General features: G+C 38.6%; 1 protein-coding gene across 15 annotated transcripts in view; it reads left to right on the forward strand.

Annotated features, from left to right (window-relative positions):
* Sei (potassium voltage-gated channel seizure) overlaps positions 1-14,163 on the forward strand; it is a 105,021-nt gene that overhangs the window by 35,323 nt on the left and 55,535 nt on the right. For 11 of the 15 annotated variants that reach the window (XM_076895087.1, XM_076895086.1, XM_076895088.1 and 8 more), the window contains 2 exons: positions 271-421; positions 12,531-12,717. In XM_076895087.1, the coding sequence (XP_076751202.1) occupies positions 271-421; positions 12,531-12,717 (338 nt within the window). The remainder of the gene's footprint in view (positions 1-270; positions 422-12,530; positions 12,718-14,163) is intronic. The other 4 variants (XM_076895095.1, XM_076895096.1, XM_076895100.1 and 1 more) reach the window with 2 other exon arrangements.

Genomic DNA, 14,163 nt, shown 5'->3' on the forward strand with positions numbered 1-14,163 from the left:
CCAATCTGCAAATTAAAACACAACAAATTTTGTATTAAATAGAGGCAGAAAAATTGGATTATGGGCTAAGAATTTACGATAATAAATATGAATTAAATTAAAACGCTGCAATCGTTTCATTTTAGAAAATTTACAGATTTGTGAGAAGTATTCAGGCTTTCTTTAATCGTTCGGTGATACGTAAGTTTTCGCAATATATTTTCCTCGATGTATCGCTAGCAGTTTTTACTAACAATCACTAATAAGATTCAATGACGTTGACTCGAGCAGTCGACAGGGCAAGGGCGTCCTTTCGTGCTGGCCTCTCCAGGACCGGTGTCGTTGGTCCGCCGAGAGTCAGGAATCGACCGAGAACAACGACCAACTTACCTCATCGACTTGCTGACGGGACCATCCTCGACGAGGACGCCTCTGAGAATTGGTGAGTCCTCGAATTTTAGTTAAACGTTCCGCCCAATCTTTCAGAGCGAAACTAAGTGTACAGAGAGTAGAGCGTCCCCACGAAGAGTGAGAATGACTGAAATGAATCGTACGCTCGTGGAATTTTCTTCCCTTCTTCTTTTTTTAAATTGTAATTTTAAAGGTAGAAACTGTCTTCGATAAATTTAAGAATTGCAAATGAGACAACGATACGATAAGTAAATACAAGTTTTAATTGCCTGCAACAATATCCTTCAATCCTCTACTGTTATAGTATCCTGTACTGTTACTCGAATAGTTTGCTTTTAGTATTACAAAGTTTTTCAAACTTATTAGCTTTAGTTTATAGAAATTTCATTTAATTCCATTTTATAATCCTACTGCTCCACAAAGAAAGTGGTAACCGTTTGGAAGTTTCAACTTTTCATAAGTTATGAAAATTAATTTAAACGTAACTGTTTATTAAAAATACAATCAAAATACAAAATGAGGGAATAAATACAAATGTAACGACCGCTAGCTAATGACGCGGAAGAACCGTTAAAAGGATTAACCGTTTTTTATTCTGGACCGTCTTGAAGGAAAAAGTGCCACGATGCAATGCAGCGGATTTAATCCGAAAGTTCTCGAGCAAAATCAAAATCGTATCGCTAGAAGTAACATTATGTGAAAGATATGTGACGTGAATATCGGAAGGGTGCCGTGAGCGGAGGGAATCTGTCATCTCGAGCTGAGGGAACTACCGTTGAATTTCAATGCAAATTTCATCGCGTACCTCTTTGATTTAGGGGTGGTTGCTCGCGCCTCACGGACCACAGTTGGGACTGCGAACTGATTTGTCGTACTGCGGCGTTGCACAGAAAAGCCAATTAAGAAACTGACGAAGCTGACCTAACTAAGCACACTCGGCCCGTTAATGATACACTGCATTGTTCCACGCGCGTCCGTTCACGACTCCTTGATAATGACGTTGCCATTTCGTTTGTTCGCTGTTCGGCAAACCATCGTGAACTACGAATGCTCGCCTCGATACCTCGTTAACCTCTATCGCTAGGATTCTAACCTGCGTTCACGATCATTCGATCGACCAGTTCAGAATTAATCGCAATCTATGTCTCGATTTGTCATTTATATCGACACGTAAATAATTCTATAACTATAAGTTGAATTTTCAATCAAGACTGTTTCTCGTCCCAATAAGTTTTAATGGAGATGGTATATTATTTATTAGTTGTTAGAGGAAGTGCTCGATAATTGCATGTAAAATTTGTTCTTGACAATGTTTTAACGTTATGAAATTTGAAGATTACGATCATTCATACGTGAAACGCAACAAAAGAACCTTACGCGCCATAAAATAAAAGCCCCTATTATGTATATAAAAGATAATCGTCGGTCGATAATTGAGGGTTTAGAAAATATTATATCTTAATATTGCAACTATAATTTATACTATAACTAAAAGTCTATAACACATCAAGGCTGTTATACCGATCGCTACTTAAAACGCAGTTCAACTTTAAGGAACAATGAATTCAAGCGATAAAGAGCCATGGAATGGTACTGCCAAGAGGATGGCAGTAAAAAAATGTCAAGGATAGAAAAAAAGAAAGCAAAAAAACAGCAGTAAAACAAAGGAGATCCTAACAATAAGAACGTCAAGCAGTACCTGGAATCTTATCCTTCGAGCCTTCTGCCAAATCGTTTGTAGACACGCTCGGACATGTAAACATTGGCATACTCTCGACTACATCGCGATACTTAAGCGGCAGTAAAATAAAAAACAATTTCCATCGTGGTAGGTTTAATCCGTGCCAGGTGCCACCCACCGAGGACAATAACTATTCGTCGCGTAGGTTATCGTCGGAAGACGTAGGAAAAACACGGTGAACCTGATCGATCGGAACCAGACTCGAGATCAAATATTGGCAATCGCCCGAGCAAACAGTAGCTCCGTTTGGTACCACCGAATTGATTAAGGGTAAACAACCGTTGCCGGTAACTTACTCGTACAAATAGGTCACGAGTCGTGACACGGGCCCTGTTTCCGTGTCGGATGCCATCCAAGGGGAACTTTCGTACCTTCTTCGTGTCAATGGACTGTTATCCGCGTGTCTGAGTTCGGGAAGTGTGCCGCGAAAGTGATGAACAGTAAATAATCGCACACCTAGGTAAAAACTATATGGATTCTTGTAGCACCACTAAATTCGTGTAGCTACTTATGATTTATGTGGCAATGTGTGACACTTGTAATCGTAATAATTTATTTATGTGTAGAATAAAGTATCAATCGATAGGCTTCACGAATATAACGTAATCCAAAATTTCGGCGATTCGATCAAGTTTTTTGTATCGTCATTGTTCTAAGAGTATTGTTTTTTCTTCAATAGTGTCTAATCTAGAAAAGTTGAATTGAAAAGTGGAATTTGATGGAAGTCTAACAATTTATTGTTCATATCTTTTCGCACTGTCCATAAGTTCAGGTTCAGGTAACGATTCCTTCTAGTCCACGTATCGGTTAAGTTAAGTTAGAAATCTGTTAAATTACAGTCATCTATTGCCGTCCATATTCGTGTATGGCCCAGTCCGAGGATTACTATTGAACAGGAGAGACCAAACGTTTAAATTATTAATTAATTTTATTAATTAATTTAATTTTACTCCGGGTAATAAATTAACTAACATGCTGTAATTCGAATATTTTGTATGCTCAAAACTAACTTGATAAACTTGAAATAATCCAATATCCGAACAATTCTCGGTTTCTCCTTACATTTACATATTATATTTTTAATAATCGATCAATTTTCAAAATGTAAAGCGTTAATTAGTTTGTTAGAAAAATTACTATCTTCTTCAGCCTGGTTAATGTTTAGAAAGGGATCAGTGAATACGTCGATTGATGAGGAATTCGCAAACAAACGAAGGACGTTTCCGTACGTTCTTCCATCGACTCGAGACCAACCTGCTATCTGTGTTCTACTCCCCTTTGCGACTACATTCCTCTTTGAGGCTTTTTTTTTTGCTTTCATAACCGTCGATCGATTGGATATCTCTTTAGCTTGAAGTGATTCTGGCCTTGACGATTGTATCGCGTACAATTGCTATCGCCGAGGCAGCAATCTTGCGACCGATCTACCTCGGCGCCGTTATCTTCGCGATCGGTTTTTAGTAGCGGTCGGTTCTTAAACAACTCCCGCGCCTTTTGTTGTACCGTTGATCATCACGATACATGCTCCGGATATTTATTTCGACAGGCATTTGGCCAATAATACGAGTTTCGTTTCATGGGCTTCTCTTCTGTGAATATTTTGATGAAAAATTGAAAATAATGGCTGACGAAGAGCTTTATACGTTTTTAAATTTGAATTTTTGGGAAAATATCAAAATTCAAATTTTAAACATCACTCCTGTTTTATTTTTTTAAAATATTCCACAATTGATTTGACAATCATTTTTTGACATTTTATAGCGAGTTGTTAAAAATTGACTAGAATTTTAAACAACTGAACAACTGAGTTGAGATCGTAGAATGTAACAGATGAGATCGTTAATCAGGGTAATCGACAAGAATTGTAGGTAAAGGAATTAGATCGATTAAGGAATTCAAATTTAAATATTAGACGGGCAACATTCAAAAAGCATTCAAGAAGAAGGTAAACATGTAGTTAAAGAAATGAACGAGTATCCGCTGGAAATTTCGCATGAAAAATTTCCCGTATTTCTTAGCTTTATAAAATAAAGTTATGTTTATCTACCGGGTTCTCTGGTAACCGAAAGAAAAATATGTTTTGGACGATACTTCCGATAAAAGGCAGCTGGCTTCGTTGCAGTTTCTCGTCGCACTCAAACGTCGAAGACAGATGTGACTTATATTCCTGGACAACTACCGCGAAAGGGAATATCAGGAGAAACGGGGGATGTGTTTTAGATTTATACGTTTTTATGAGCGGCATCCGAAGTAATTTTAGCACTCCTCATAATTTCGAAGAACTAATAAACACTTCTACTACTGGACCTCGGAGATTTTCGTGAAAGTCATTAAATAATGTAATCAGTACTTTATTATTTATCAATTGGTAAGAAATCACTTTAGATTTCCAAGTTTTACAAGCTGCCTCTATAACGAAACACAATATTTGTACTCTCGACATTTCTTGTAATTTCTCGCTTATAGAAACAACTTTGATATCACTCAGGTTTCCTTGTTGAATTTCTTACAAATTTATGGCTACGCGTGTCCTAGTCAACGATGAAATCATCAGTTTGGCTCTTACGCTAATGTCATGTTATAGTATAAGGAATTCAGTTCACTTCAGATTTACCGTGAAAATAATTATACATATACGTACCACACTCGCTACTATTCCAACAATCTATAACTGTAATTCTTCGAATTTGAAATCCGCTTTATTCCAAGAATACGATTTTGGTCTTTAACAAGTGCCAACAGATACTCGTTCCCTTGTAAAATTATGTAAATCCTACTTACAGCCTATAACCGGGGCACAAACCAAATGTATAATAAAATTAATTTTATACGATTTGAATACAAATTAATTCACACGATTAACTTCAAAAATTCATTAAATTCATATAAAAAATTTCGTATATATGTAATAATTGACTATTCGCAATACCTGAGACAAATTGCACGCAGATTCTTAGACAACTAATTTAATTACGAATTAGTTTTAAGTTTACAACAAATTAATAAAAATCTGTTCCACGAAGAAAAAGTCCAATGAATCCCGCAACAGCTTTCAAATAGAAATTATCATGAATTTTTGTCGGCGTTCTACGAGAGAACGATTTGTCGAGAATAGTATACCACTATGCGACTCGAAGACGTAGCAAAAGGGCGACGTTTACGGTCGGAAGTTCCGCACGCGAAGGGGCTGGCGCGACATAAACAACCCCTGGAACCGGGAAGCACGAGGAACGACAGAGAATAATGCGATCGCGGACTCGACCTTCAGGCCGAAAGGCAACTACCGAAGACAGTGCGCATGCTGTGGTTCCTCTCTCCTCAAGGTGAAGCGAGTGCACCGCTCGACACGCAATCACGAACGCGCGGAACGATCAGACATTCGCGCGACGCTGACGAACAGTCGCCTCAGAGAAAGTTCCCTAAAAATCTGAAGGAGAAACTACGAGCCGTTGGCAAGTTGTCGAGAGTTTCGTGATTGCTTAGTCGAGAACTGACGAATAATCGTTAATCAAGTTAATAAAGGAGTTTCTTTTTAGTCAATTTGAAGAAAAATTCATTTTTTTATTGTGTACTGTTTTATTTTTAATGAAAAACTTTCAATAGTCGATCTGTTTTAATGCGATTCGTCTATTAGCCTGTAATTAGGAGAACAGTTCCAGAAGAGAATCGTTATGAAATCCAGAATGGTACGAGCTCACGTGATTCGAGTTTAACCCCTGATTGGTTAATTACGAAGATTTTCAACGTCGATCAATAGTGGTGACACGTGTCACATGATCAGAAATGCGAACTGTCGCAGGCAATATTAAAAAGCATAAATTCAATCACGAAAATCTACATTATTTTCCGGGTAACTGCGTACTTTAGAACAACCCTTATCCACCTCAAATTTTATTCACAATTCAGTTACAGCATTTGATCGTACGGTATTTTTACTACGGTATTGAATTCATCAAATTACGTTATTGCTATATAAAATATAATAACATTTTAACAATGAAATCGCTTTAAATGAAGTTTGAGAGTTCAAATTTCGTAGAATTTTGTATAATAGAGAATAGAGAAACATTCTGTTGATAATACCGTTCCGTCGTGAGATTAGAGTAGAGCGCTTGGCTCAATTTCGCTCGAAGGTGTACAGAATTGACCGCAGAAACAACAGCTCGTCAAAGTTTCTCCCGTTCGGTACACAGATTCGGTTGCTCGTTTCATCATTAGCACCGAGTACCGAGAACAAAATTTAGTCGCTGGCGGCTGATTAGAGGTTAGTTGAATGAATGTTAGTTAAAGCTGAAACTTAACGGTGACAAAGAGGAATGTCCCGGTTTTACTGCGCGCTCCAAGGTGAGCCGCGTTGAAGCACGCAACGTGTCGCGGTGCGGGTACTGAGAAACGGCCAGGTGACTGCGGCAAGGCTGCTCAGAGGGAGCAGAACCACGTTTCTGCTTCTCAGCCACGTTCGACCGTTCCATTATTCTGTGGTTCGTGCGAACTTTGATTTAATGCACTTCGGTGCTAGCCTTAACCAGAAAGAAATCTTGGGAGTTTGCGTCCGCGCGCGCCTTGAAATTCATGGACAAACGTGAACAGACGTGGTGGTGGGGGGGAGTCCGAGGACGTTGCGTAAAACTTATTTCGACTTCCGATTCGATTGCGGCTAAATCCCTTTGTTTTAACGTTCGCGAGAAATGCTCTTTATTCTTTCGCTGATTTATTGACAAATATTTTGTTTATCAAGTTTCACATTGTTCTACAGGGTAGACGAATAAGCCTTACAACTTCAAATAGGCCCAAAAGTAATGGAACGAGGATCAAATAATCATATTTAGTATAGAAGAGGTTCTTTTTATGTGTTACATTATAATCATAGTGGTATTTCTAGGAAATGTGTAAATAATTTTAACTAGAAAAGATTTATACACACATATAAAAAAAATATATATATATTTTATTTATTTTTTTTAAACCTCGATGGTAATTTATTGTAACGAAAGCCTGTATTGCTTAGGCTTCGAGAATTATACGTAGGAGTCCTCTCGCTTAAGCAAAATCGTGACGACGCGAAGTCTGCATGTGGTTTTCTTCCTGGCCCTTAACAAAGGTATAAACAGTTGAAGGCCTGCTCGAAAAAAAATTCATTTTTGTTTCTACGTTGACATGTTAGAATAGTCCAATACTTATTTTCATAGTTTAAGTTTCATTTATAAGATTTTTTTAACCAATATAATGATTGCGTTGCATCTTTTTAGCGCAACGTTTTCAACTTAGAAAAATATATTCGTTGTTATATATTTCATTTTATAAAGACACTGCAAAAGGCTCACAGCGCAGCCTATAGAAAACGTAACACCGTCAAAAAGGGAAACAAATCTTGAACCGTGAAACAAACGACTGCGAACAAACGAAGAGCTTCCGGCAGTCAATTTCGTGAGGAAATGCTTTTCGAAGCCGGCCTAAAAAGGCCACTATTATACGCCGGGGCTTTCAATGATAGTACAAAGACAGAGGTGTCGGTGGATAAACAGACCCGTGAATCAGCCGGTTGAATAAGAACACGAAACGCAGTGAAAGAGATGAATGAAGGTGTTGATTTCAGCGCGGAGATGCTATCCTCGCGTTAAGAAGCGTGCGTGACCGTGATAGGGCTCGACGGTTGCATTTAAGGAAATTCCACAGTAAACGTATTCAGTCTCCCTAAAGAGATTTTTCAAAATATCGCTGTATCGGAAATAGAGTGAAATATTGGCTACCGAATGGTTACCTATTTTATCATTAAAGTGGAAGGAGATCGACTGTCGTTTGACTCGAGAGGTGATTACAGTAATCAATAAAGGGTGAAATGGAGGCTCCATTTTCTGCGTTCAAGCGCTACGTGCTCAGCTTGAAATCAGATGGCCGTTATGCAATAAAGCTGAATTCAAATTGTCGATATTTTGCTCGTACGACATTGTGCGTGTGCTATTGCTAAACGACGATTAAACTCAGTGAAACTATAATGGGAAAAATGTAAATTATATACGGTAACATTTTTTGCTTAGATAGGTTAAATTGTGTATGAAAGGATATATGCGGAACGCATTTAAAAATTGAACCAGAGTTTAATTGTTTTAGTGGATGTACTACGGCACTTAATTTATATACTTACAAAAAAGTGACGGAACGATATTTCGAAGCTTCTAATAGCGCAATCGCGTAGATAAAATTTACAGACCATATCCGTGTCGAAGTTACATAATTTCTGAAGAAAGGATTTCTTACGAAGATCAACTAAACTGAAATTCAATAGATGATAAAGTAGTTTATCTACTAAAACTAACTCTTGTCAATGAAAGATTATTTAGGTCAATTATTAGTGAGTTTTATTTCATAAGTGAAGACCAAAGAGTTTCGATTCTAATCTGTTTCAATTAATTTATTGTATTCGATAAAAATGAGAAAGATTAATATTTACCTTTCGAATAATATTATATACTACACACCACTTGGCAGAAATGGATACGCGAATGTAGTTTCGACATCTAAGACATTTCAATTACAAGCTATCCTGGGATTAGAGAACAAGAAGGACAACAATTTGCCGTTAAACGGAACGTGCTAGTTTCCTATCAAGCTGCATTATGGTTGTTTTCACAGAGGCCTTCGCGTGCGAACACGCACTTGACGATTCTAAACAGCAACGGTGTTCCGTTCGGCCTACGATTAACAAGAAGTTGCAAAAGGGAGCTTGCTGGGTCAAAGCAATTTTATCGTCGGAACAATACCTCGCATACCTGTAAATGTTTAATCGTCGAGTCGAATCGATCGAACAAAAGTTGAAATAAATAAAAATAAGAACTGGTATTAACGTTTTTAATTTGGGTTGTATTCAAAACGTTCGCTGTTCTTATTGTGAAAATCAAAATGTGAAAAAGACTATCGTGTTTAAACGACGCAACTTATGGAAATTCTTTAAGCACATTACCGTGCAGGGTGGGACTCATCAAATATTCTTAAAACAATGCTAGCAACATCTGATTAAAACGGTAAACACTTAACGTTAACCATTACGATCCAGTTACGATCCGCGGAGTGCGACTGAACACTATTTAACCTTCCTTTGATTTTATCGGTGAACACCGCGCTCCGCCTTTATTTCAAATACGCCACGGCCTATTAGGTGATTGCATATGAAATAGTTCGCTTCAGCGGAGAAATTTGAATTAAAATATTTTATCTTCCGACTCGCATGCGTGCTTAATATTTATTTCATCGCGAAAAAAATCATGACATGACACATTCAGAGAATAAAATCCTATTTCTTTTTTCTCAAGTCTTTATGGACTATTTACAGTTTAATACGGACACAATATTTTTCAATTACTATTTAATTTTTCAAATTATCAACTCCACTATGAACAAGGAAATCTTTCTCGTTCAATCGTCATTTAAAGTGACAATTGTTAAAATATTAATATTTGCCACCAAACGAATCCACGTGTTTTCAATCCTACCACGTCATTCTTTCGATGATCAATGCTTTGCCTCGGAGTAGCGTCGAATTAACGCGACGGGACGTATGAAAAAAGAAAAAGATGCACGCGCGGAGGCCCCTGTAATGAATCATTCCGAAGCAGCGACCATGCAAATACGCGACAGCAATTTACCACTTTTTAGACATGTAAATTCCTTGAACCCACCCAACAATAGCGTGCAAGCGCCGCAAGGTAAAGTTGCGCCAATGGAGAAGGATCGTGGCTGTCTGGGACGCGGGGGTTGCACGGAGGGCGAAGAAAAAAAGCGGCAGTCCATTATGTGGATCTATTTGTATTACGAAATCACTCTGTCAACACGCTGACCGAGGAATCGATATCAGCGTTGCTTGCTCGCTCTCTCCTTCCCTCTTCCTCTTTGTATAAACGTCAATAAATTCACCGCGCTTTTTAACGCGATTTCGATCGCGTCGAGGATGAGGAAATTCACTCGAAACTTGCCTATCGAGTTATGGTGGGTTCGGAACGACCAAGAGGAAATCGAAGAAGACCGTTTAGATAGTTATCGAATTTTTCTTATATATACCCTATAAAAGGATAGGAAAATAGAAATTGCAAAAATTTAAAAATAACTAGTAATTATATAATTAATGTCTAAGTCAACTTATTCCCTTTCTCTCTTCGGACTATTACTTATTCTAATTAATTATGTGTACACTTGAATAATAGTACGTACGAGTGCCAATGTGAACATTTCTACACATCTGATGCAGTTGAAATAATAGAATGGAAAGTTGTTTGCAATATTATTTCAGAAAACATCTATTCGAACTTGAAATAGAATAAAATGTTATTTCAACCAACAACCCAACTACGTTACCTACTAAACATAGAAAACTATAAGATAACTATAAGATATTAAACTAAAAGATAACCGTCTACTGAAAGTTTAAACCCGGTTAAGAAAATAAAATTCGCGCGAAGTCTAAACCCAGCTGACTAATCAGAAAGTTAAGCAGTTGGCAAGGAGCATCGAGACTTTCTCAAGGAATCTTCATATTTTTTCGTTCGCACCGCTAACAGGTCAGACAAACGGTCGCGACGCGAAGACTCGCGACTCCATTTAACGTAGGAATTACGAGCAGCCCCGTTTGCACCCTCGATGCATACAAATAGCTGTTCAGAGGCGGAGTGCCGCGGGTTTTGGAGCTGAGAAAAGGGTCGTCGAAGGGGGGTTTGATTTGTTTCCTTGTTGATGTATGTAGGCACGCGTACAGGCGTATTGTTACGGGAAAGAACAGGAGAAAGGGAGGTAGTCCCGGACGTTCCGCGCGAGGGAAATTCTCATTACGCGTTCGAAATTGTTGGAAATGTTCCAAACGAAACTACCCTGAACTTGTTCCCGCTCTAACAACGCCGATACAACCACCACTCTCTGCCCCTTCGAATGGAGGTTGCAATCGGCGGCAGGAAATTTTTCAACGGACGTCGGGTCAGCCTGTAACATACACGGCCGAAATTTCCGCGAAATTAAGCACACCCTATCACGATTTCCGGGTTGACGCTCGGCCCACCTCTGTTTCCTCCAGCGCTGTCTGCTTTTCATGCTCGATTACCGGAGACGTTTCAGTGACGTGTCCTGGCAAATGTTGCGGCAAATGCCCATGATGTGCCTCGACTTTCCGCGGAACAACCGGCGTTTTGTTACGCGCGCAGTTCAGGAATTGGCAGCTTGGTTGGGCGCGTTAAAAATCCATGCGTAACCTTCTACGACCAATTGAAATGTCAAGGTTTCTACTCAACTGCAAAAATTACGGAAACCGAAATCTTTTTAATCTATTATTTCTATGTACGTGCATGTATCTACGTATATTTACTAATTGCTGGACTATATATATTTAGTTTTGAAAACGTTATTTTTTTAATAATAGTCTCGCGACTTTTAAATCACAATTGGTAATGGTGCATTTGCAAGTTTCTTACAAATTTTATTCACAAAGTTTTCAAATAAAATCTTTCACAATACATACTGAAAAATATTCGAACAGGAACGTAAAAATATATTATTCCTGTAAAAAAACATCCTCCCGACTGTCACTCGAAATTTTCAAGTAAACGCGTATGTTTCACGTGCTCGCGTTCATCTTTGGACAGATTACAACAACCGTACGGCCAGCAAGCGCTTATCAAAAACAAAGTGTAGTCCGTTTACGGTAGAGCCCTCGCTATACTGAATGAATGAGACATGAGACTAGCTATGTGTAGCGCGTTGCGGCTCGCCGGTTTCTGTATCGATTGGCAAGTCTGACCTAACACTGACACACTTCACTCGCCGTGTCTGACCTCTGTTCCGTATCGACCATTGCCATAATCGTGGGATTTCTACAATTTATCACGGAATACTTTTGCCACCGGCCATTTTCGGGATTAAAATCCGACACGTGACACGCGTTCTCCTTGATGAAATCGAGCCCCATCGTCGACGCTCGTATCACCGATGTGTTACTCGGTCAATGTTACCGAATAAAGTAACGGCTAGGCCAACTAATAATTAAATAATTAATATTATCCTGGTTTCTTTCAAGGAATTACTCGATTCGAATGCATTCCGACGATTCCAAGACCCATCATACGAATTTAATATATTATCCGGCAATTTCTGAAAACGTAACACCGAATTACATAATTACATAAATTATTCTGTTTCGCTTAAACTTTATTCGGATTTAACAAAATTTTATTTATCCGTTTCCTTCAAATGTTTACTATTTATTCGCGGGTCATTTCTCGCGTTAAAAATATAATCTAGACCACCGAGTGTCGCCTCAGTTTCGTCTTATTGATCTAGGTTAGGTTAAAGAAAGAATTTTCTTTTATTCTCGAGAGCCGATCTGCCTCACATCTAATGGAACCGATCCTATATTTTGCAGTCCACTAACATGTGGTTCGCCTACAATGATGGAATCTTGGGGTCCTGGGAGGACTGGCACACCCCCGCCTGCTCTTCCACCCCCGCCAGCAGGGAGCAACAACGGTGGTGCAACGTCTGCAGCAACCGCAAACATAGCACAGTCCAGCACCACCGCGCCGATTGCCAGTCCCGAGGGGGTGAGCGACGTAAGTAAAAAAATTCCCTCGATCCCCTGAAATTTTTCAATCCTTTCTATATTGTTATGTTTCAATATTAAGCTATTGAATGGAAGTGATCTGTTTCGTTGACACGTATTGCTTCTTAAAAACATATTCTACTGCAATTAAATTTATAGATTTATTGCTATTAATAAAGTGGTGCTTTATCGCACCATTAATGAACTGTATTATCAGGGATGTTATAAATTCCTTTTCTAAATACTTCATAAATGGTAAACTAAGAAAAATATAGTTTTCACAATATGTATAATTGATAGTACTTTCTGAAGCAGTTTCATTTGTAATACATGGTCCGTGTACCTACAGCATTACTTTTTTCATAATTTATTGAAACGTTTAAGAAATTTATTATTTAAATGTTTGTAAACCGTAGCATGTATCGTGGGTTCCACCTTTCACAGGAATGTCCAACACATAATTGTAAATCTATTTTTGACTTTGGGATTTAGAAAATATAAAATCGTGCTATATTTTCAAAACTGAAATTGAAGAAAAAAAGTGACAAAAGTTCTACACTTGTTACAACAGAAGAAATAAACATTATTTTACAAAGTTTAACAGATTTTGCTTTTGTCTTTTGTGTTGATTTTTGAAAGCCTATAAAATTACTAAACTTTTGTAAAAGACCGGCTCTATAGCTCTTTCCAATTGTCTTGCCATTCGGTGAACGTAGAATATCAGAGTTCAAACCTATCAAAGTCCTAGATTTCTGCAATGGAAAGACATTCCGTGGGAAACGATTCAAAAACGGTAAAGCTGAAATTCCACGGCACATGTAAAAACGGGACGGCTGCCTCGTGCGATGCGAATCACAAGGTTGTGGCACCACGCGAAGGTCCCGCCGGTTTAACACCGTATGTTCCTCTGAAATATACAATTGGAGTTTACATCGAGTCACTCGGGATGTCAGTCGTAATATGACGAAATCACTCGTCACACCTACTTCTTTCCCGCGTCTCCATTTCGCGAGTAGCCTCGATGATTGAACTTAATGGACGCTGCCGGTGGCATCAAATCGATGCCTGTAACCGAATCACCGGTGCATATATCCGGAATATTGTCCATTCCCACGAGCACTCGCGAATTTTAAACACTTTGTGCCACCACCGTTCCTCTCGACGCCATTTTCCCACGTCTGCTACTCTCATTGCCTCCACGTTTCGTCGTTCTCGTGTCAGGGACACTTTTGTTGTTCGCTTGTCGACTTACTACGGTAAAAATCCGATAATCCGACATTCAACGTACGCTCGAATTATACACTTTGGCACGTGTCCCGTCAACTACAATATCACAAGAGTAATCGATCCTTGGTGTTCACCGCGATGGTTTTCTTTCTCCGAACAGAATTGAATCTACGGAATAGATGATCATTCGAATTTTATATAAATTTAAGCGATTTCAACCGTATCATTA

Source organism: Xylocopa sonorina, chromosome 5 (genome assembly GCF_050948175.1).
Source record: "Xylocopa sonorina isolate GNS202 chromosome 5, iyXylSono1_principal, whole genome shotgun sequence".
Classification (NCBI taxonomy): Eukaryota; Metazoa; Arthropoda; class Insecta; order Hymenoptera; family Apidae; genus Xylocopa; species Xylocopa sonorina.